The sequence below is a fragment of the Salvelinus sp. IW2-2015 genome, linkage group LG11 (assembly GCF_002910315.2).
Source record: "Salvelinus sp. IW2-2015 linkage group LG11, ASM291031v2, whole genome shotgun sequence".
NCBI lineage: Eukaryota > Metazoa > Chordata > Actinopteri > Salmoniformes > Salmonidae > Salvelinus > Salvelinus sp. IW2-2015.
The window spans coordinates 50,538,096-50,561,246 of record NC_036851.1 but is presented as its reverse complement, the minus strand read 5'-3'; the positions used below and the strand labels follow the sequence as shown (position 1 = coordinate 50,561,246).

Genomic DNA, 23,151 nt, shown 5'->3' with positions numbered 1-23,151 from the left:
AAAACTGTTAGATATTACTGCACTGTCGAGAGTAGAAGCACAAGCATTTCGCTACACCCGCAATAACATCTGCTCAACGCGTGTATGTGACCAATAAAATATATTATATTTGATTTGATATCCTTCACAATCACTGCATCACAATGGACATCCTTCAAATCCTTTACAATCACTGCATCACAGTGGACATCCTTCAATCCTTTACAATCACTGCATCACAATGGACATCCTTCAAATCCTTTACAATCACTGCATCACAATGGACATCCTTCAATCCTTTACAATCACTGCATCACAATGGACATCCTTCATATCCTTTACAATCACTGCATCACAATGGACATCCTTCAATCCTTTACAATCACTGCATCACAATGGACATCCTTCATATCCTTTACAATCACTGCATCACAGGACATCCTTCATATCCTTTACAATCACTGCATCACAATGGACATCCTTCATATCCTTTACAATCACTGCATCACAGTGACTCCTTCATATCCTTTACAATCACTGCATCACAATGGACATCCTTCATCCTTTACAATCACTGCATCAATGGACACCTTCAATCCTTTACAATCACTGCATCACAATGGACATCCTTCAAATCCTTTACAATCACTGCATCACAATGGACATCCTTCATATCCTTTACAATCACTGCATCACAGTGGACATCCTTCATATCCTTTACAATCACTGCATCACAATGGACATCCTTCATATCCTTTACAATCACTGCATCAGATGGACAACCTTCACATCCTTTACAATCACTGCATCAGAGTGGACAACCTTCCATCCTTTACAATCACTGCATCAGATGGACAACCTTCACATCCTTTACAATCACTGCATCACAGTGGACAACCTTCATATCCTTTACAAGGATGAAGTAGCCAAACCACACGGCAGTGTCAGTGTACATGTGAATGGTTTCGGGTTGTTACACTACCGACTGTTACCTCCATCAGTAATCAATCAGTATCTGTCCTACAATGTGCATTCATGATGAATTACTATTCTACCTGCTCTGCATGGGTTCCAGGATGCTGGCTGCTTGCTGTAGGAGGACGGCTGGGCTGCAGACAGACAGAGGCTGACTTTTCAGCACTGCGTAGGCTGCTAGGTAGCTTTAACTGTGGGTAGTAGTAAGATTTATAGTCCCTGGTCTCTGCATGGCTGCCAGCAGTGCACATGCTCACAGCAGAAAAAAAACTTGAGTGTGGGGAAAGTGGACAGAGACTCAAACACAAATGTTAATATGAGTCTGACCAGGATAGGCAGATATGAGTCAGGATAGGTCTGATATGACTCAGGTAGGTTCGATATCTGCCTGACTCCGGATAGGTCTGATATTCTGATCTGCCTCCGGATAGTCTGATATTGCTCGGCCTTCCGGATAGGTCTGATATCTGTCTGACTCAGGATTCTCTGATATCTGCCTGACTCAGGATATCTCTGATATCTGCCTGACTCAGGATATTCTCTGATATCTGCCTGACTCAGGATATCTCTGATATCTGCCTGACTCAGATATCTCTGATATCTGCCTGATATCTCAGGATAGGTGTGATATCTGTCTGACTCAGGATAGGTGTGATATTCTGCCTGACTCAGGAATAGGTCTGAAATCTACCTGACTCAGGATAGGTCTGATATCTACCTGACTCAGGATAGGTTCGATATCTGTCTGACTCAGGATAGGTCTGATATCTGTCTCGACTCAGATAGGTGTGATATCTGTCTGACCCAGGATAGGTGTGATATCTGTCTGATGTCAGAGTTAGAGAGAACCCTATCCTGGTCCTACTGAAGAGCCAGTGAAATACAGGATGGAGAAGCATAAACAGCTACACATCTCTATCAGCATAGTAAAATAACCATGTAATAAGGCTTATATCTCTATCAGCATAGTAAATAACCATGTAATAAGGCTTAATATTCTCTATCAGCAACTATCAGCATAGTAAAATAAACCATGTATAAGGCTTAATATCTCTATCAGCGGATAGTAAATAACCATGTAATAAGGCTAATATCTTCTATCAAAGATAGTAATAACATGTAATAAGGCTTAATATCTCTATCAGCATAGTAATAACCATGTAAAGGCTTAATATCTCTATCAGGATAGTAAATAACCATGTAATAGGCTAATATCTCTATCAGGATAGTAAATAACCATGTATAAGGCTTAATATCTCTATCAGGATAAGTATAACCATGTTAATAAGGCTTAATATCTCTATCAGCATAGAAATAACCATATAAGTCTTAATATCTCTATCAGCATAGTAAATAACCATGTAATAAGCTTATATCTCTATCAGGATAGTAAATAACCATGTATAAGCGTTAATATCTCTATCAGATAGTAAATAACCATGTAATAAGGCTTAATATCTCTATCAGCATAGTAAATAACCATGTAATAAGGCTTAATATCTTATTCAGCATAGTAATAAACCATGTAATAAGGCTTAATATCTCTATCAGCATAGTAAATAACCATGTAATAAGGCTTAATATCTCTATCAGCATAGTTAAATAACCATGTAAAGGCTTAATATCTCTATCAGCATAGTTAAATAACCATGTAATAAGGCTTAATCTTATCAGGATCGTAAATAACCATGTAATAAGGCTTAATTTCTATCAGGATAGTAAATAACCATGTAATAAGGCTTAATATCTCTTCAGCCATAGTAAATAACCATGTAATAAAGGCTTAATATCCTCTATCGATAGAAATAACGCATGTAATAAGCTTAATATCTTCTATTCAGCATAGTAAATAACCATGTATCGAAGGCTTAATATCTCTCGTATCAGCATAGTAAATAACATGTAAATTAAGGCTTAATATCTCTATTCAGGATAGTAAAAACCATGTAATCCAGGCTTAAGTATCTCGTATCCCATAAGTAAATAACCATGTAATTAAGGCCTGTAATATTCTTCAATGAGTAATATCTAAAAGGTATACCTCAGATTAGTAAATAACCATGTAATAAGGCTAATACTTACTCAGCAAGTAATAACCATTACATAACTAATATTCTCTATCAGGATAGTAAATAACCATGTTATAAGGCTGTAAATATCTCGATCAGCATATTGTAAATAACCATGTAATAGGCTAATATCTCTATCAGCATAGTATAATAACCATGTAATAAGGCTTAATATCTTCTATCAGGATAGTAAATAAACCATGAAAAGGCCTTTATATCTCATCAGGGATAATAAATAACCATGTTAATAAGGCTTAATATCTTCTATCAGCATTAGTAACATAACCATGTAATAAGGCTTATATCTCTATCAGCATAGGTAAATAACCATGATAAGGCTTAATATCTCTATTCAGCAGATAGTAAATAACCATGTAATAAGGCTTAAATGATCTCTATTCGGATAGTAAATAACCAGTAATAAGGCTTAATATTCTCTACAGATAGTAAATAACCATGTAAATCAAGGCTTATGATCTCTATAGCAGAAGTAAATAACCATGGTAATAAGGCTTAATATCTCTATCAGCATAGTAAAAAACATGTATAAGGGCTTTAAGTATCTCTATCAGCATAGTAAATAACCATGTAATAGGCTTAATATCTCTATCAGCATACGTAATAACCATGTAATGAAAGTGCTTAATATCTCTATCAGCATAGTAAATAACCATGTAATAAGGCTTAATATCCTATCAGCGATAGTAAATTAACCATGTAATAAGGCTTAATATCATCTATCAGGATGTAATAACCATTAATAGGCTTAATAATCTCTCTACGAGCCAATAGTAAAATAACCATGTAAATAAGGCTTAATATCTCTATCAGGATGTAAATACCATGTAAATAAGGCCTTAAATATCTCTAATCAGGATAGTAAATAACCAGTAATAAGGCTAATATCTCCTATCACATAGTAAATAACCATGTAATGAGGCTTAATATCTCTATATCAGCATAAGTTAAATAACCATTAAATTAGGCTTAATCTCTCTATTCAGCATAGTAAATTAACCATATAATAAGGCTTAATATCTCTATCAGGATAGTAAAAACCATGATAATAAGCTTAATCTCTATCAGTAGTAAATTAACCATGTAATAAGGGCTTAAATTCTCTATCAGCATAGTAAAAACCAGTAATAAGCTAATATCTCTATCAGCTATTAAAATAACCATTGTAATAAGTAATAATCTCTATCAGCATAGTAAATAACCATTGTAATAAGCTTAATATCTCTGTCCCTCCATAGCCACTTCTTGTATAAAAGTAGCATTCAGGCCCAAGGTTATTCCCTTTGGTGGGAACATCGGCATACAGTATTTTGGATATTGAATCTCCTCATGTTGTGAGCCAAGCCGCAGCCAGCCAGCCAGCAGCCGCCAGCGCCAGCCAGCCAGCCAGCCAGCAGCCAGCCAACTAAGCCATCCAACTAGTCAGCTAGCCCAGCCGGTCGGCCAAGCAGTCAGCTAGCCAGCCAACTAGTCAGCTAGCCAGCCAGCCAGCCAAACGAGGTCAGCTAGCCAAGCCAGTCAGCCAGCCAACCAGTTAAGCCAGTCAGCAGCCAGCCAGTCAGCCAGCCAGCCAGGCAGCCAGTCAGCCAGCCAACCAGTTAGCCAGACAGCCAGCAGCCAGCAAACTAGTCAGCTAGCCAGCCAGTCAGCCAGCCAACCAGACCAGCCAGCCAAGCCAGGCCAAAGCCAGTCAAGCCGTCAGCCAATGCAGAGAAGGCAATAGTGTTGAGTAAACGATATCACAGAGCCTGAGTGACGCGAGGAGTTTAGGATAGAGGCCCTATACTGTACAGAAGTGCTGTTCCTTGTTCCTTTCTGGGCCTGTGCTAGAACCAAAAATGTATTATACGGTAATTCACAGCACTGGACCAATAGAACAACGGTAATACAGTCATAGAGAACACCGGGTGAATATCCAGTCATAGAGAACACCGAGGTATATCAGTCATTACGAGAACCCGGCGCGGGTAATAGTCAGTCATTAGAAGGGAACACCGGGGAATACGAGAATAGAGAATCACCGGGTCGCTTGGTAATATCAGTCATAGAGAACACCGGGTAATATCCAGTTGTGATGCAGTGATTGTAAAGGATTTGAAGGATGTCCATTGTGATGCAGTGATTGTGAAGGATATCAAATCAAATATAATATAATTTTATTGGTCACATACACGCGTTGAGCAGATGTTATTGCGGGTGTAGCGAAATGCTTGTGCTTCTAGCTCCGACAGTGCAGTAATATCTAACAGTTTCACAACATACACTCGATACACACAAATCGAAGTAAGGAATGGATTAAGAATATACACTACCGTTCAAAAGTTTGGGGTCACTTAGAAATGTCCTTGTTTTTGAAAGAAAAGCAATATTTTTTGTCCATTAAAATAACATAAAATTGATCAGAAATGCAGTGTAGACATTGTTAATGTTGTAAATCACTATTGTAGCTGGAAACGTCTGATTTTTAATGGAATATCTACTGTACATAGATGTACAGAGACCCATTATCAGCAAAAATCTCTCCTGTGTTCCAATGGCACGTTGTGTTAGCTAATCCAAGTTTATCATTTTAAAAGGCTAATTGATCATTAGAAAACCCTTTTGCAATTTTGTTAGCACAGCTGAAAACTGTTGTTCTGATTAAAGAAGCAATAAAACTGGCCTAGTTGAGTATCTGGAGCATCAGCATTTGTGGGTTCGATTACAGGCTCCAAATATCTAGAAACAAAGACCTTTCTTCTGAAACTCGTCAGTCTATTCTTGTTCTGAGAAATGAAGGCTATTCCATGCGAGAAATTGCCAAGACACTGAAGATCTCGTACAACGCTGTGTACTACTCCCTTCACAGAACAGCGCAAACTGTCATAGCAAAGACTTATAGATGACCTGGAGCCAGTGGGTTTGGTGACAAATATTTAGCGAGGGCCAGCCAACAAGAGCATCAAGGTCGTAGTGGTGGGTAGTATATGGGGCTTTGGTGACAAAACGGATGGCACTGTGATAGACTACGTGCAATTTGCTGAGTAGAGTGTTGGAGGCTATTTTATAAATGACATCGCCGAAGTCAAGGATTGGTAGGATAGTCAGTTTTACGAGGGTATGTTTGGCAGCATGAGTGAAGGAGGCTTTGTTTTGCGAAATAGGAAGCCGATTCTAGATTTAATTTTGGATTAGAGATGCTTAATGTGAGTCTGGAAGGAGAGTTTACAGTCTAACCAGACACCTAGGTATTTGTAGTTGTCCACATATTCTAAGTCAGAACCATCCAGAGTAGTGATGCTAGTCGGGCGGGCGGGTGCGGGCAGCAATTGGTTGAAGAGCATGCATTTAGTTTTAGTTTTAAGATACAGTGGCATAGTATAGAGTACAGTATATACATATGAGATGGGTGATGCAATATTTACAAACAATTTAAAGTGACTAAGATACCGTAGAATAGTATAGAGTACAGTTTAAACATATGAGATGAGTAATGCAGATACGGATACATTATTAAAGTGGCTAGTATTTCATTTCCTTAAAGTGGCCAGTGTTTCCTAATCTATGTCTATAGGCAGCAGCCTCTGATGTGCTGGAGATGGCTGTTTAACAGTCAGTGGTGTAGTATAGAATACAATACAGTTTATACATATGAAATGGGTGATGCAATATGTAAACACAATTTAAAAGTGACTTAGATACCATAGAATAGTGTAGACATATGAGATGAGTAATGCTAGATACGGAACACAATTAAAGTGGCTAGTGATCCATTTCTAAAAGTGGCCAGTGATTCCTAATCTATGTCTATAGGCAGCCGCCTCTTATGTGCTAGTGATGGCTGTTTAGCAGTCTGATGGCCCTGAGATAGAAGCTGTTTTTCAGTCTCTCAGGCCCAGCTTTGATGCACCTGTACTAACCTCGCCTTCTGGATGATAGCAGGGTGAACAGGCAGTGGCTCGGGTGGTTATGGTCCTTGATGATCTTCTTGGCCTTCCTGTGGCATTGGGTGCTGTAGGTGTCCTGGAGGGCAGAAAGTTTGCCCCCGGTGATGCGTTGGGCAGACCGCACCAATTTTGCGGTTGTTGATGCAGTTGCCATACCAAGCGGTGATACAGCCTGACAGGATGCTCTCGATTGTCCATCTGTAAAAGTTTGTGAGGGTTTTAGGTGTTAAGCCAAATTTATTCCGCCTTCTGAGGTTGAAGAGGCGCTGTTGCGCCTTCTTCACCACACTGTCTGTGTGGGTGGACCATTTTAGTTTGTCCGTGATGTGTACGCCGAGGAACTTGAAGCTTTCCACCTTCACCACTGCGGTCCCTCTGCTGTTTCCTTAAGTCCTCGGTCATCTCCTTAGTTTTGTTGACGTTGAGTGAGAGGTTATTTTTCTGGCACCACACTCCCAGAGCCCTCACCTCCTCCCTGTAGGCTGTGTCATTGTTGTTGGTAATCAAGCCTACTACTGTTGTGTAGTCTGCAAACTTGATGATTGAGCTGGAGGCGTGCATGGCCACACAGTCATGGGTGAACAGGGAGTACAGGAAGGGGCTGAGCACGCACCCTTGTGGAGCCCCAGTGTTGAGGATCAGCGAAGATGAGGTGTTGTTTTCTACCTTCACCACCTGGGGGCGACCCGTCAGGAAATCCAGGACCCAGTTGCACAGGGCGGGGTTCAGACCCAGGGCCTCGAGCTTGATGATGAGCTTGGAGGGTACTATGGTGTTGAAGGCTGAGCTGTAGTCAATGAACAGCATTCTTACATAGGTATGCCTCTTGTCCAGATGGRACAGGGCAGTGTGCAGTGTGGTGGCCATTGCATCGTCTGTGGATCTATTGGGGCGGTAAGCAAATTGAAGTGAGTCTAGGGTGGCAGGTARGGTGGAGGTGATATGATCCTTGACTAGTCTCTCAAAGCATTTCATGATGACAGAGGTGAGTGCTACTGGGCTATAGTCATTTAGTTCAATTACCTTTGCTTTCTTAGGTACAGGGACAATGGTGGCCRTCTTGAAKCATGTGGGGACAACAGACTGRGATAGGGAGATATTGAATATATCTGTATGAAGGATGTCCAATGCGGTGCAGTGATTGTGAGTGCACCTAGAGCAGACAGCAGGATCCTGGAAACTATTGAGAGCAGAGAATAGTCATTTATCATGCTATTGACCACCATGATGGGAAGACGCCTAGGAAAATCCTATAATGCAGATAACAAAATAGCTGGAACCTGTGTCATTCTACCACACACACACACACACACACGCACACGCACACACAGACAGACAGATGCAGGCACACATACACGCCACACACACTCACGAAGACATGTGTGTGGCCTTCAACTAAAGATGAAGAATCACACACAAAATCAATGTCCAGTGGGGTGCAGAGCAGCGATTGCACATGTGAAGGATGCCCTTGCAGTGTGGGGCCACTGGTTGTGAGAACAGTCCAAAAAGTGAAGGATTACGGTCCACTTCCAGATGGTTAACAACATTGGCCCTTACAGAGATCATCAGGAGAGCAGAGAGGAGTCAGTCAAAATGACAATCTATTCTGAACATCACTACTGTAACGCTACGCTTGTACTTCATACTTATTTTACTATATTGTCATTTTTATTTGACTTCTTCCTTATTAATGGATATTGTAGCTACTGTAGATGTTAAAACTACTACTGTAATGTTGACTACTGTATGTTTGACTACTGTACTGTACTGTTTGACTACTGTACTGAATGTTGACTACTAAGTTGCTACTTACTGTAATGTTGACTACTGTAATGTAATGTTGACTTAACTGTATGTAATCTGATGACTTGTACTGTAATGTTGAGGGAGCTAGCGCACAACTGTTTATACCTGTTGTAAGCTTTGATTTGATTTGATATCCACAGTGATTCCCCTGCAACTCGGCTCCAGTGGCACATGCGGTCTAAGGGCACTGCATCTCAGTGTTTTGAGGCGTCAACTACAGACACCCTGGTTTGAATCCAAGCTGCATCACAACCGGCTGTGATTGGGAGTCCATAGGGCGGCGCACAATTTGCCCAGCGTTGTCCGGGTTATGGCTGGGTAGGCCGTCATTGTAAATAAGAATTTGTTCTTAACTGACTTGCCTATAGAATTAAGGTTTAATAAAAAATAAAAGAATTGCGCTATGAGCCATGAACAGAGGGAATCTGACTCCAACAGGGAGATTTAGAGGAACTGACTCCAACAGGGAGATTTAGAGGGACATTGACTCCAACAGGGATATTTAGAGGAATCTGACTCCAACAGGAGATTTTAGAGGCAATCTGACTCCAACAGGGAGATTTAGAGAATCTGACTCCAACAGGGAGATTTAGAGGGAATCTGAACTCCAACAGGGAGATTTAGAGAGGAATCTGACTCCAACAGGGAGATTTAGGGGAATCTGTGACTCCAGACGAGAGATTAGAGAGGAATCCTGACTCCAACAAGATTTAGAGGGCAATCTGACTCCAACAGTAAAGTGCAAGAATAGGATCAACTGAAGAAGCAAAAGATTTTGCACAATCACTCAGGGATCATCCTAAAATCCTGTTCCAAGTAAAGAAACAATTATCAAGAGTATCAATTTGATTTAATCCACAATGACTATCATTGATGCCGTTCTTGTTGCTGTTGTTTATGTGCATTGGGCATGTATGAGTTAACTACATGTGAGGTCTGTAGTGTCCTTTCAGATCACATATTGGTCAATGAAATTACGTTGAAAGTAACGTTTTGTGAGTGGTGAAACTCCAGAAACATGGTCATAGCGGTTGTTTTGGAGTGTCTGAGGTGGAACTGCGTTAGAWCYGTCAAATCCACAAGTGGCTCCTGGCATTATACCTAAAGCGGACATTGCCATTGGCTGCAGGGAGTCACATTAACAGAATACAGCCTGGTTTACACGTTGGAACACTGGAATGTGAGATGGAATCTACACCTCCATTAGGAACACTGGAATGTGAGATGGAATCTACACCTCCATTATGATGATAGAAACCCTCATTATTTAGTTGAATGATTTTTCTATTTTCTACACAGCCTACACTTTCTCCTTCTGAACTTGTAACGTGAGTGGGACGGGTGTGGCAATGATCGCAAGACGTCTTCCAACGCAGTTCCACCTCCAACATTGCCAAAACATCCGCAAATCGGGTGTCTGCTATCGCCAGTTAACGCTTGATTTGATTGGACCTGTGCCATAGTCTTTCTCCTGTGACCTTCAAGTCTTGTCCTTGAAGCTAAATGTAGAATACAGCACTGTTGTATACGTCAGCCCCTCAGTGATGAAGAGCTGCTTTCCAAATGGCACCCTGTTCCCTGCATAGTGCACTTCTTTTGACCAGAGCCACTATGTAGGTAATGGGGAGTCATTGGGAAGGTACCCAAGGTTAGCCACAGGCGCAGCCATGTGGGAACTTACAGAGCCAGAGCAGTACTATGATAGTTGACCAATAGCACCAGTGTAATGGATGTGGTTCAGTGGAACATGTGGAACATGATGCCATACGTTGCCTGAGACCTGCCTGAAGGCTTGTGTTAGCTCCCTGAGCTCTAGCCTTTAGCTCGGCGGACTAACACAAGCCGTATGGTGTGACTGTTCAGGAGACATAGGTTCACACCCAGTTGATCACAGCAGCAGTGTTAGCCCGCTGAGCTAAAACCAAGGCATGCTATGTAGCCTACCAACAGAGATACCAACATAAACCCCTAAACCCTAAGGCTGTCCCCCTAACCCCTAGATCGAGCTCCTGTAGCCCTAACGCCTAGCCCGCTAACCTAGCCTGTCGCCTAACACTGGTCCTTGTACACCTAAACCCCGAGCCTGTAGCCGCTAAACCGAGCTCCTGTACCGTAAACCCGAGCTCCTGTGAGCCCGCTAAACCCCTAGCTCTCTGTACCTTTAAAACGGCCCGAGCCCCTGTAGCCGCGCTGAAGACCGCCCCGGGCTCCTGGTAGCCTAAACCCTAGCCCTAAACCCCTAGCGCTAAAACGCCTAAGGCTCCTGTGCCGCTAAACCCCTACTCCTGTACCATAAACCCTAGCTCTGTACGCCTAACTAAGCCCCTAAACTGCTAGCCTAAGCCTAGGGCTGAAACCCTAGCTCTGTGACCCTAAACTCCTAGCTCTGTACCCATAAACCCCTAGGCTCCTGTGCCTAAACCCCTAAGCCGCTAAATCCTAGCCCCGTATAAGCCTAGCCCTGAAGACCTTAGCTTTACTTGACCCTGAACCCTAGATCTGGGTACCTAAGCCTAAACTCTAGAACCCTAAACCCCTAGCACTGGAACCGCCTAGCTCCTGTACCCCGCTGAACCCCTAGATCCTGTACCCCTAAACCCTAAGCCCCTAACTCTAGCCCCTAACCCTATCTCCTGTACCCTGACCTAGATTGTACCCCTAAGCCCCTAAACTCCTAGCGCCCTAAACCTTAGCCCCTGACCCTAGCTCCTGTTACCCTGAACCCTAGATCCTGTACCCCTAAGCCCTAAACTCCTAGCCCTAAACCCTAGCCTGAACCCCTAGCTCCTGAACCCCTGAACCCCTAGATCCTGTACCCTAAGCCCCTAAACTCCTAGCCCCTAAACTCCTAGCCCCTGAACCCCTAGCTCCTGTACCCCTGAACCCTAGCTTCCTGTACCCTGAACCCTAGATCCTGTACTGGCCCCTAAACCTAAGCCCCTAAACTCCTAGCCCCTAAACCCCTAGCTCCTGTACCCTAAACCTATCTCTCTACCCCTGAACCCTAGCTCCTGTACCCTAGCCCTAACCCCTAAACCATAAACCTAAACCCCTAGCTCCTGTACCCTGAACCCTCTAATCCTGTACCGCTGAACCTTACCCCTAAACCCCTAGCTTCCTGAACCCTAGCTCCTGTACCATAACCCTAGCTCTGTACCCCTGAACCTATCTCCTGTACCTGAACCCCTAGATCCTGTACCCTACCCCTATCTCCTGTACCCTAACCCTATCTCCTGTACCCCTGAACCCTATCTCCTGTACCCCTGAACCCCTAGCTCTGTACCGCCTAGCCCTAAACCTAAACCATAAACCCTAAACCCCTAGCTCCTGTACCTAGCTCCTGAACGGCGCCTAGCTCCTGTACCCCTGAACCCATTTCTCTGTACCCTGAAACCCTATCTCTTACCTTGAACCCTATTCTGAAACCCTATCTCCTGTACCCTGAACCCTAGCTCCTGTACCCCTAGCCCCTAAACCCCTAAACCCATAAACCCCTGAACCCTATCTCTTGTAACCCTGAACCCTATCTCCTGTTACCCTAACCCTATCTCCTGTACCCTGAACCCCTATCTCCTGTACCCTGAACCCTAGCTCTGTACCCTAGCCCCTAAACCAACTAAACCCATAAACGTCCTAAACCCCTGAGCTCCTGTATTTCCCATGCCCTGTACCCCTGAACCCTAGCTCCTGTATGCCCTAAACCCTAGCCTTCCTGACCCCTCAGCTCTGTACCCCTGAACCCCTAGCTCCTGTACCCCTAGCCCCTAAACCCCTAGCTCCTGTACCCCTAAACCCCTAGCCCCTGCAGACTTGCAAGTTAGCCAGTGGAGGTTTGGGGCTTTCTCGCTTCTGCTAACTTTTATTTATGCATTAGCTGCTGAGAGGAAGAGACCCAGAAAAGTAACTTGCTGCTTGGCACTTGCTTCTGAACATCCGCTCTGGCTGTATCAGTGAAGGGATTTAAATGTTTACTTCTCTGTGAAGTTTTTTATCTTGCAGCTGGGAGGGATTGGAGCTATTTAGCTGGTGGCTGGGAGAGATTGGAGCTATTTAGCTGGGAGGGATTGAAGATTATAGCTTGTGGCTGGGAGGGATTGAAGATTTTTAGCTTGTGGCTGGGAGGGATTGAAGATTTCTGGCACATACAGTGCCATGAGCCTCATTTTTTGCTTTGCTTAGGTGCCTCTGCTCACACACACACACACACACACACACACACACACAAGTGATGTGTTTGAAGAGACAGACAGAGCCACACCAGGAAGAGAACAGTGATGGGTTTGAATTTTAATCAATATGACAGAAGTTCTGCCAGCTCCACTGGCTTGTCCTTATCTAACTACAAGCCTCTGTGACTCTGCATATAAAAGCCACGGCTTGGTAAATGGAAAATGTGTTTTGAAGGAATAAACCTCTGTCTTGTCTTGGTAACTCTTTCTGCCATGTGGCTGGGCCGGTGTCTTGGCGTGGTGAAAAAGCCTGTTTTACAAGACTCCGTGACTCTGCATAGAGAAAGCCACGGCTAGGATGGAAAATGCATTTGGGGAATATGGAATAAACCTGTTTTGGTAGTCTCTCTTAACAGACTGTTAATTTAATCGAGGTAGCTGGCCTGCGCACACAATATCTGGTTCTGTGTTCCACGATTGGTATTACTGTCTTGCCTCTTGGTGACACTTCTTGCCATGTGGTCGGTTGGCCTGGCCTGGTGACAGAGACACAGGGGATTAAGCCCAGTGTGACACCATAGTGTAGTAAGCGTGTTCAGACAGTGTGGAGTGTGATACTAAGCTGGTTGGACTCTAGGCCTTACTAAGCCATCTGGGACAGGCTGGGGTTTAGACTAGGCTGGGGACAGGCAGCGGACTGCTGGGGTTAGGACTAGGCTGGGGACAGGCAGCGGACTGCTGGGGTTAAGACTAGGCTGGGGACAGGTTGGGGTTAATAATAAGCTGGGGAACGGCTGGGGTTGACTAGACTGGGGAGAGACTGGGGTTAAGGAGGCAGGGAAGTGGCAGTTGAGTGTACTAGACAGGAGAAAGTGTCTTAGCAGGTTAAGTGCTTAGTTACCTCATGTCCATCTGTCTCGGCCATGCCAGCGTCCTATCCTGTGGCCAGTCACATACAACAGCTGCTTTAAATGCACCCGGGCCATATAAGACAGCTGCTTTAAATGCACCCGGGCCATATAAGACAGCTCTACAGTATGTAGCCACAATTTAACACTGTAGAAAAATCACAGAGAACAAGGCTATTTGACTGCTATTTATTTGACCAAAAAACAGTTGACAGTGAAAATCTTGTCTTGGTTTATTTCACAGCTGATTTAAGCTGGTACTTACCTGGTATTAACTAAGAACTGTGTGGAAATCTTTCTTTCCTTCACTCTTTCTTTCCAGGCTCCACACTGTTGTTCCTGTTGTCCTGTGACGCCCTGTTGAGTGATGGACCACCCACCCTGCTGTCCACCTCCCAGCCCTCTCCTCTGTCCCTCATTGACCTGGACCTAGATGTGGAGGAGCAGCCTGAGATGATGACCGGTAGGTTAGAGAAGCGGGCCCAATATCCGACTGAAAAATCTGGTGGGGCATGGCAACCGGAGCCTCACTGGCATTAGTACCCTAGATGCAATCGCCTGCCGTTGTGCCTTTTGAGCAAGATATTTAATCCCTGAGAAACTGGYCCAGGGAGAGTGTTTGTGTCTTTGGGGTTGGACTATAAGCAAAATACAAATGTCTGTGGATTGACAATAAAGTAAATAATAAATCAAGACAATAAAGTATAATTTTTTCTCTGTAGTTCCAGGCAGCCCCACCACGGTACCAGGCCTAACCTCCCAGGGACGGGAGACCTCCCAGCAGGACACGTCCCAGGAGGCCTCAGGGTTCTTCAGTGAGGACGGTGAAGACAACAAGCCTCTCCAGTCCTCTGTTAATCTCTGGGACGATGTCAGAGACCAAGTCAACATCACTGATCTAGACAGGAACTCCCTCAGAGGTACGTAGACTATGTATATGACAGTGGTATGTCCTTCCTGTCAGACTTCAGGAACTCCCCTGCTACATCTTGTCCATTATTTCGTGCCAAGGACAGGAGAAAGACAGGGAAGACCCTCGATAGCGGAGAATACATGGCAGCAGGTAACGTGTCTCAAACAGCAGCACTAGACACACTGTAGAAGTGATTATGGTATTGCTGAAATGGGTATAGTTCGGCTCAGAACTGTTTATTTTGGTAGGCTGGGCACAGGCAGAGCACTGCAGAGAAAGTCTGACTCGTTGCATTATGCAGAAGGGGGAATGGGAATAGCTTTCACTGCCCAAACAGGCACTCACAGGCCAATGTGGCACACCTGGGTTCAAATGATATTTGAAATAATTAAAAATACTTGCTCTGTGCTTGATTGAACTCTAGCTTAAAAGACAAATGGAATAGTCCCAAAAGGGCAAATCCCCGCCCACCTGGTACTCCAGGCAGGCTAGAGCAGACACTAAAATATCTGAATGATTTCAGTTAGTATTTGAACCCAGGTCTGTACCGCGGTGGCAAATGGGATTCCACGCTGCAGATATCGGGTGGAGTCGACTTTCAGGCAAAAAGCACCAGCAGCAGTTTTAGTCTCTGTAGCCGCTGTTGTTATATAGCCTAGCTTAGCCTGGTGGTTCAGTCTATGTGCTGTCTATAGGAGTTGGCAAGACAGCACAAACAGATCTGGGACCAGGCTATGGTTTTGGAACCGAGTCTGTTTGTGTTTTAGCTAGGTCCTCTCTGTCTTTGTTCGTTTCAACGTCATGACGAACATGAATGACTCGACAGAGATAGAAGAGTTACAGTGTCTACAGTACAGTACCAGACTCATTGTTATGCCAGTTGTCTTTCAGCATTAGCTCAGTCCTCCTCTCTTTCTTAGTACTGAGCATCTCTCTTTAACCCACTGAACTCAGAGATCACTGAACAGATGACACAAAGGAATCCACGTGGGACATGCTGTCACTCTCTGTTTTCTATTCCAGAACGATGGGGTTCCATCTGTCTGGGAAATCGTTTCTGAATGTACATCCTGTTTCCCCCCCCGCCCCCCCCCCCCCCCCGCCCCCCCCCTCATGGGACTGACTGTAATCCTGGGGGGGGGGCAGCCAGCCTATTGTAATCCTGGGGGGGGGGCTGCCACCAGCCTATTGTAATCCTGGGGGGGGGGGGCTGCCACCCAGCCTATTGTAATCCTGTGGGGGGGGCTGCCACCCAGCCTATTGTAATCCTGGGGGGGGCTGCACCCAGCCTATTGTAATCCTGGGGGGGGGGGGCTGCCACCCAGCCTATTGTAATCCTGGGGGGGGGGCTGCCACCCAGCCTATTGTAATCCTGGGGGGGGGGCTCCACCCAGCCTATTGTAATCCTGTGGGGGGGGCTGCCACCCAGCCTATTGTAATCCTGGGGGGGCTGCCACCCAGCCTATTGTAATCCTGGAGGGGGCTGCCACCCAGCCTATTGTAATCCTGGGGGGGGCTGGCGCCCCCAGCCTATTGTGAATCCTGTGGGGGGGGCGTGCCACCCAGCCTATTGTAATCCTGGAGGGGGGCTGCCACCCAGCCTATTGTAATCCTGTGGGGGGGGGCTGCCACCCAGCCTATTGTAATCCTGGAGGGGGGGCTGCCACCCAGCCTATTGTAATCCTGGGGCGGGGGTGCCACCCAGCCTATTGTAATCCTGGGGGGGGGGGGGCTGCCACCCAGCCTATTGTAATCTGGGGGGGGGGCTGCCACCCAGCCTATTGTGGGGGGGCTGCCACCCAGCCTATTGTAATCCTGGGGGGGGGCTGCCACCCAGCCTATTGTAATCCTGGAGGGGGCTGCCACCCAGCATTTTTGTAATCCTGGGGGGGGGGCTGTACACCAAGGGCCAACACTAGTTTCAAGTTTCGAATTTTATTGTTATGTGTGCAAGTACAGTGAAATGCCTTTGTTGCAAGCTTTTTCCCAACAATGCAGTAATCAATATCAGTACAAAAAAATATTATAAAGTAAAGTAGAACAAAAACACATGAGAAATAGAAATAAGAAGAACACGAGAAATGAAGTAAGCTAAATACAGGCTCAGTTCTAGGACCAGTAATGATAATGTGACGGGATACTGGAGTGATGGAGGTAGATAGGGGTAAGGGGACTAGGCATCAGGATATATGATAAACAGAGTAGCAGCAGCGTATATAATGATTGTATGTGAGTGTGTGTGTATATGTGAGCAAATTAAGTGTGTGTGTGTGAATGAGTGCGAGGTAGAGATCTGTGAGTGTACAACAACAAAAAAGGTCAATACATGTAGTACGTTAWAGCCCTTTTGTTAGCTATACATCAGTCTTATGGCTTGGCGATAGAAGCTGTTCAGGAGCCTGTTGGTGTCAGACTTGCCGTTCGGAAGCAGAGAGAACAGTCTATAGCTTGGGTAGCTGGAGTCTTTAACAATTTTCTGGGCCTTCCTTTAACACCGCCTGGATGACAGGTAGCTCGGGCCCCAGTGATGTACTGGGCTGTCCGCACCACCCTCTGTAGCGCCATGCGATCGAAGGCGGTGCAGTTGCCAGACCAAGTAGTGACGCAGCCAGTCAAGATGCTCTCAATGGTGCAGCTGTAGAACTTTTTTTGAGGATTTGAGGGCTCATGACAAACTTTTTCAGAAGGGATTGTCTGTGTTGTGGATAATACATCTGTCCCAGTCACACTGTCACATCACAGAGTTAAAGAGCCTTCCTGAGTTAAACCTAATCTGTTACCGCATTCCAAATAAAATAACAAGTAATTAATCGGTTATTACTGTGTGTACTAGTAAATACCTGGTCATCTCTGTACTGTAAAAAAAAAAGTACTACCATTTCTCCATTTCTCAGGTTACAGTCAAACCCTCTCCCAGTCCTCCACCTCTCCCATGGAGGAACCCAGACAGGGGAACCACACTTCTCCTTTCATGACTGCGATGGAGAACCTGGAGCGGGAGTTATGGGAGATGGAGAGAGAGTCCAGCGGCCTCCCCGTAGAGCCTGGCTATGCCCAGAACCAGGGCCTGTCTACCACCACCATCCCTGCTGCTGACCCGGTGGTTCCTGTAGACTTCACCACCTTAGACCCACAATATGTCCCTGTACACGGGGGCCAGGAATCACCTCCGGGGGACACAGTGGAGGTAGAGGTAGCAGAGGAGGAAGAGGAGACGGATGGGGAGATGAAAAGGGAGAGTACCACCACTGAGCCTGACGTCTCCATCGCCTCCTCCAGACCCACCCTCCCAGAGGTGGGTGTCTTCCCCAGCTTTGGGCCCCTACAGCCAGACAACATTCATACAGAAGACCGGGAGGAGGTGGTGGAGGAAGGTGAGGAAGAGGATGAAGAGGAAGAGGAGACAGTGGTCCTTGGAGGACCTGGGAGTGACAGGGGGAGAGGAGGGGCCATCTCTCCCCTGACCACGGTCCCCTCTGCTTCTTTGGCCCCCACAGTCGGCTTCACAGAGGACTCCTGGGATCGTCTGGAGGACGGGAGGGAGGGCCGGGAGGAGGAGGAGAGGAGGCAGGAGGAGCAGGAGGTCAAAAATGGAGGAACAGAGCTGTTAACAGAGACAGATATCCTCCACGGTGCACACTTCTCACAGGAGATACAGCAGGTACAGGTTCAGGTACAGGTATAGGTACAGGTTCAGGTTCAGGTACAGGTATAGGTTCAGGTACAGGTTCAGGTACAAGTTCAGGTACAGGTACAAGTTTGGGTACAAGTTCGGGTACAGGTACGAGTACAGGTTCAGGTACGAGTACAGGTTCAAGTTCAGGTACGAGTACAGGTACGGGTACAGGTACGGGTTTGGGTACAGGTACGAGTTCAGGTACGAGTACAGGTACGGGTACAGGTACGGGTTCGGTAGTATCTGTACCTCTGTACCTCTCAAGTATCTCTCATGTAGTTCAGTAAACTATAAACTATATGATGAGTAACCTGAGACCTGAAGACTTTGTTAGCTCCCTGAGGTAATGCCCAAGCTTTAGTTCAGCGGGTTACCACTTAGGAGACTCTAGTTTGAACGCACTCTGTCACACTATTGAACTGTATATTTTGAGGGTTGTGATTGGTTTAACAACCTCGTACTTGCTCATATTAATTCCTCTCTTCGTGTAACCACCAGGTGATCTGTGTGGACTGGAGCGATCTGGCTGGGAAGGGCTACATCATCCTCAACATGTCAGACAGCGTTGACTGTGTGAGTACCAAAACGTTGAGGAACATAACGTGACTAACTAAACTCAGCAAAAAAAAGAAAAGTCCTCTCACTGTCAACTGCGTTTATTTTCAGCAAACTTAACATGTGTAAATATTTGTATGAACATATCAAGATTCAACTACTGAGGCATAAACTGAACAAGTTCCACAGACGTGTGACTAACAGAAATKGAATAATGTGTCCCTGAACAAAGGGGGGGTCAAAATCAAAAGTAACAGTCAGTATCTGGTGTGGCCACCAGCTGCATTAAGTACTGCAGTGCATCTCCTCCTCATGGACAGCACCAGATTTGCCAATTCTTGCTGTGAGATGTTACACCACTCTTTCACCAAGACACCTGCAAGTTCCCGGACATTTCTGGGGGGAATGGCCCTAGCCCTCACCCTCCGATCCAACAGGTCCCAGACGTGTTCAACGGGATTGAGATACGGGCACTTCGCTGGCCATGGCAAAACACTGACATTCCTGTCTTGCAGGAAATCACGCACAGAACGAGCAGTATGGCTGGTGGCGTTGTCATGCTGGAGGGTCATGTCAGGATGAGCCTGCAGGAAGGGTACCACATGAGGGAGGAGGATGTCTTCCCTGTAATGCACAGCGTTGAGATTGCCTGCAATGACAACAAGCTCAGTCCGATGATGCTGTGAAGTTATTTGGATATTTACGAATTATCTTTGAAAGACAGGGTCCTGAAAAAGGGACGTTTCTTTCTTGCTGCGTTTACATCATACCGATTTTATTGGACCATAGTAATGCAGCACTATATTGCGGCTGTTCCTTAGACAATTCCCTACAATAATTTCATGCCTACTAGTTGAATCTATAATTGAATCAATATGGCATGATGGGATGCCATCAGATGGTAGCCTGGTTAAACTGTAATGAGTGTAGTATTCAGTCTGTTTTTAACCAGGCTAGCCAATAGATTCAGATTAGCTCCATTGCTGTCCTTCACTGTGAGACAAACAGGAGCTAGTAGACAGACAGAAGAAGACAGCCCCTTCTGTCCTCTGACAGTCGGTCCTTAAACACAACATCCTCCTCGCCATCCGTCACACCCCCTCCATCACCCAAGAGTCCTCCGTCACCATGGAAACAGCACAAAGCAATGCGATTATAATCAATGTGACCTTTTGGGTTGTCACGCCAACCGCTGCAGAGTAACCAGTAGTACCCAGCAGGGAGGAAGAGAGAAACTCTCAGATCCACAGAACGACATGTTTTGTGTTGGAAACAGAAGCTCCTACACAGGACTGTGATTAATTCAACACCATACTTGGCAGTAGATAGATTTATTAAAACATTCATGCAATGAAAACAACAGAAAACATCACCACCTGGCCTTTTCTTTTATCCTCCACTGTTAAACAGTTGTGTATTTGTTTGTCTGTCTATTTGTTTACTCTACCCTATCCTCAGGCCCCAGATCTGTTTTTGTTTCCGCTAGTTCCTTAACTTCATAGGAGTTGGTTAAAAGCACAAAGCAAACTGATCTGACAGCAATCAGGCTACCTGGTTCCCCTGTTTTCACTGTGACCTTTGACCTCTCCTGTTGTTATCAGGATGAGATCCGTGTGGAGAGTGGGGACCAGCTCCTGGAGCTACACTGTTAGAACAAAGGGTTCCAAAAGGGTTCTTCAGCTGTCCCCATAGGAGAACCCTTTTTGGTTCCAGGTAGAACCTGTTTTGGTTCTCTTATGGGGACAGCCGAAGAACCCTCTTAGGTTCTAGATACATTGTAGACCCTAAAAGGGTTCTTCGGCTGTCCCCCAAAAATAACACTTTGAAGAACCCTTTTTGGTTCCATGTAGATCCATTTTGGGTTCCATGTAGAATCATTTCACATAGGGTACAACATGGAAAACAAAAGGTTTCTACCTGGAACCAAAAAGGGTTCTCCTTATGGGGACAACCGAAGAACCCTTTTGGAGTGTAGCTTTTAAGTGTAGAGACAGCCTTCTCTAACTAACTAACTTTGCCCTAACCCTGTGACATCTCTGTCTCCTGGTCAGGATGAGTTCCGTGTGGAGAGTGGGGACCGGCTCCTGGAGCTGCTAGAGACAGCCTTCTCTAGGAAGATGGACAGTCCTCAGGGCTCCTGGCTCATCTCTCTCTCTAAACCCACCATGCAGGACCACCAGCTGCTCATCACACTGGCCAGCGAACACGGTAAGAGGACGTCTACAGACATACTGTATGACGTCATTGGGTAGGACCTATGACTGTGTGTAGGACCCAGCTCTGGTTCACGTTCTCCCGTCATTCAAGTTCCAGGCCTACTTATGTTTCTACTGGAGATCATTAGGGAATGTGTGATTTTGTGTTGAGTTTTTCTGGAGTGGAGTACAAAACTTGCTTACTATTTCTGAAATCTGCCTGTCTTTTAGGAGTTATTGCCACCAAGGATGTGCTATCGATGTTAGGTGAGATAAGGAAAGGTTTACACGAGGTAAGATGCTTTTGTTCCTTGGAATTTACAACCTTATATATGTTACAGCTGTATAGTAGTTTGTTAATCTGATCCACATGGTAGGAGTAGACTGAGCACAAACAGCACCTCTGGGACCAGGCTAGTAATTCATCTGTCTGGACCAGGCTAGTAATTCATCTGTCTGGACCAGGCTAGTAATTCATCTGTCTGGACCAGGCTAGTAATTCATCTGTCTGGACCAGGCTAGTAATTCATCTGTCTGGACCAGGCTAGTAATTCATCTGGCTGGACCAGGCTAGTAATTCATCTGGCTGGACCAGGCTAGTAATTCATCTGGCTGGACCAAGCTAATACAGTGCCTTGCAAAAGTATTCACCCCCCTTGGCATTTTTCCTATATTGTTGCCTTACAACCTGGAATTAAAATAGATTTTTGGGGGGTTTGTATCATTTGATTTACACAACATGCCTACCACTATGAAGATGCAAAATACTTTTTCTTGTAAAACAAACAAGAAATAAGACAAAAACACTGAAAACTTGAGCGTGCATAACTATTCACCCCCCCCCCCAAAGTCAATACTTTGTAGAGCCACCTTTTGCAGCAATTATAGCTGCAATTCTCTTGAGATATGTCTCTATAAGCTTCGCACATCTAGCCACTGGGATTTTTTGCCCATTTTTGAAGACAAAACTGCTCCAGCTCCTTCAAGTTGGATGGGTTCCTGTTTGTCTGTCTGTCTGTTTACTCTACCCTATCCTCAGGCCCCAGATCTGTTTTTGTTTCTGCTAGTTCCTTAACTTCATAGGAGTTGGTTAAAAGCACAAAGCAAACTGATCTGACAGAAATCAGGCTACCTGGTTCCCCTGTTTTCACTGTGACCGTGACCTTTAACCTCTCCTGTTGTTATCAGGATGAGATCCGTGTGGAGAGTGGGGACCAGCTCCTGGAGCTACACTGTTAGAAAAAAGGGTTCCAAAAGGGTTCTTCAGCTGTCCCCATAGGAGAACCCTTTTTGGTTCCAGGTAGAACCCTTTTTGGGTTCCATGTAGACCCCTCTGTAAAAAGGGCTCTACATGGGGTTCTACCTGGAACAAAAGGGTTCTTCGGCTGTCCCCATAAAATAACACTAAAGAACCCTTTTTTGGTTCCATGTAGAACCATTTTGGTTCCAGGTAGACCTCTTTTGGGTTCCATGTAGAATCATTTCACATAGAGTACAACATGGAAAACAAAAGGTTTCTACCTGGAACCAAAAAGGGTTCTCCAATGGGAACAGCCAAAGAATCCTTTTGGAGTGTACAGCAATCTTTAAGTCATACCACATATTCTCAATTGTTTGGATTGAGGTCTGGGCTTTGACTCGGCCATTCCAAGACATTTAAATGTTTCCCCTTAAACCACTCGAGTGTTGCTTTAGCAGTATGCTTAGGGTCATTGTCCTGCTGGAAGTTGAACCTCCGTCCCAGTCTCAAATCTCTGGAAGACTGAAACAGGTTTCCCTCAAGAATTTCCCTGTATTTAGCGCCATCCATCATTCCTTCAATTCTGACCAGTTTCCCAGACCCTGATGATGAACAAATTCTTATTTTCAATGACGGCCTAGGAACAGTGGGTTAACTGCCTTGTTCAGGGACAGAACGACATATTTTTACCTTGTCAGCTCGGGGATTCGATCTTGCAA

General features: G+C 45.2%; 1 protein-coding gene across 1 annotated transcript in view; it reads left to right on the top strand.

Annotated features, from left to right (window-relative positions):
* LOC111970532 (podocalyxin-like protein 2) overlaps window positions 1-23,151 on the top strand; it is a 36,479-nt gene that overhangs the window by 6,243 nt on the left and 7,085 nt on the right. The window contains exons 2-7 of the mRNA XM_023997348.3: window positions 14,176-14,316; window positions 14,576-14,773; window positions 17,661-18,427; window positions 18,941-19,015; window positions 21,049-21,205; window positions 21,424-21,485. Of these exons, the coding sequence (XP_023853116.1) occupies window positions 14,176-14,316; window positions 14,576-14,773; window positions 17,661-18,427; window positions 18,941-19,015; window positions 21,049-21,205; window positions 21,424-21,485 (1,400 nt within the window). The remainder of the gene's footprint in view (window positions 1-14,175; window positions 14,317-14,575; window positions 14,774-17,660; window positions 18,428-18,940; window positions 19,016-21,048; window positions 21,206-21,423; window positions 21,486-23,151) is intronic.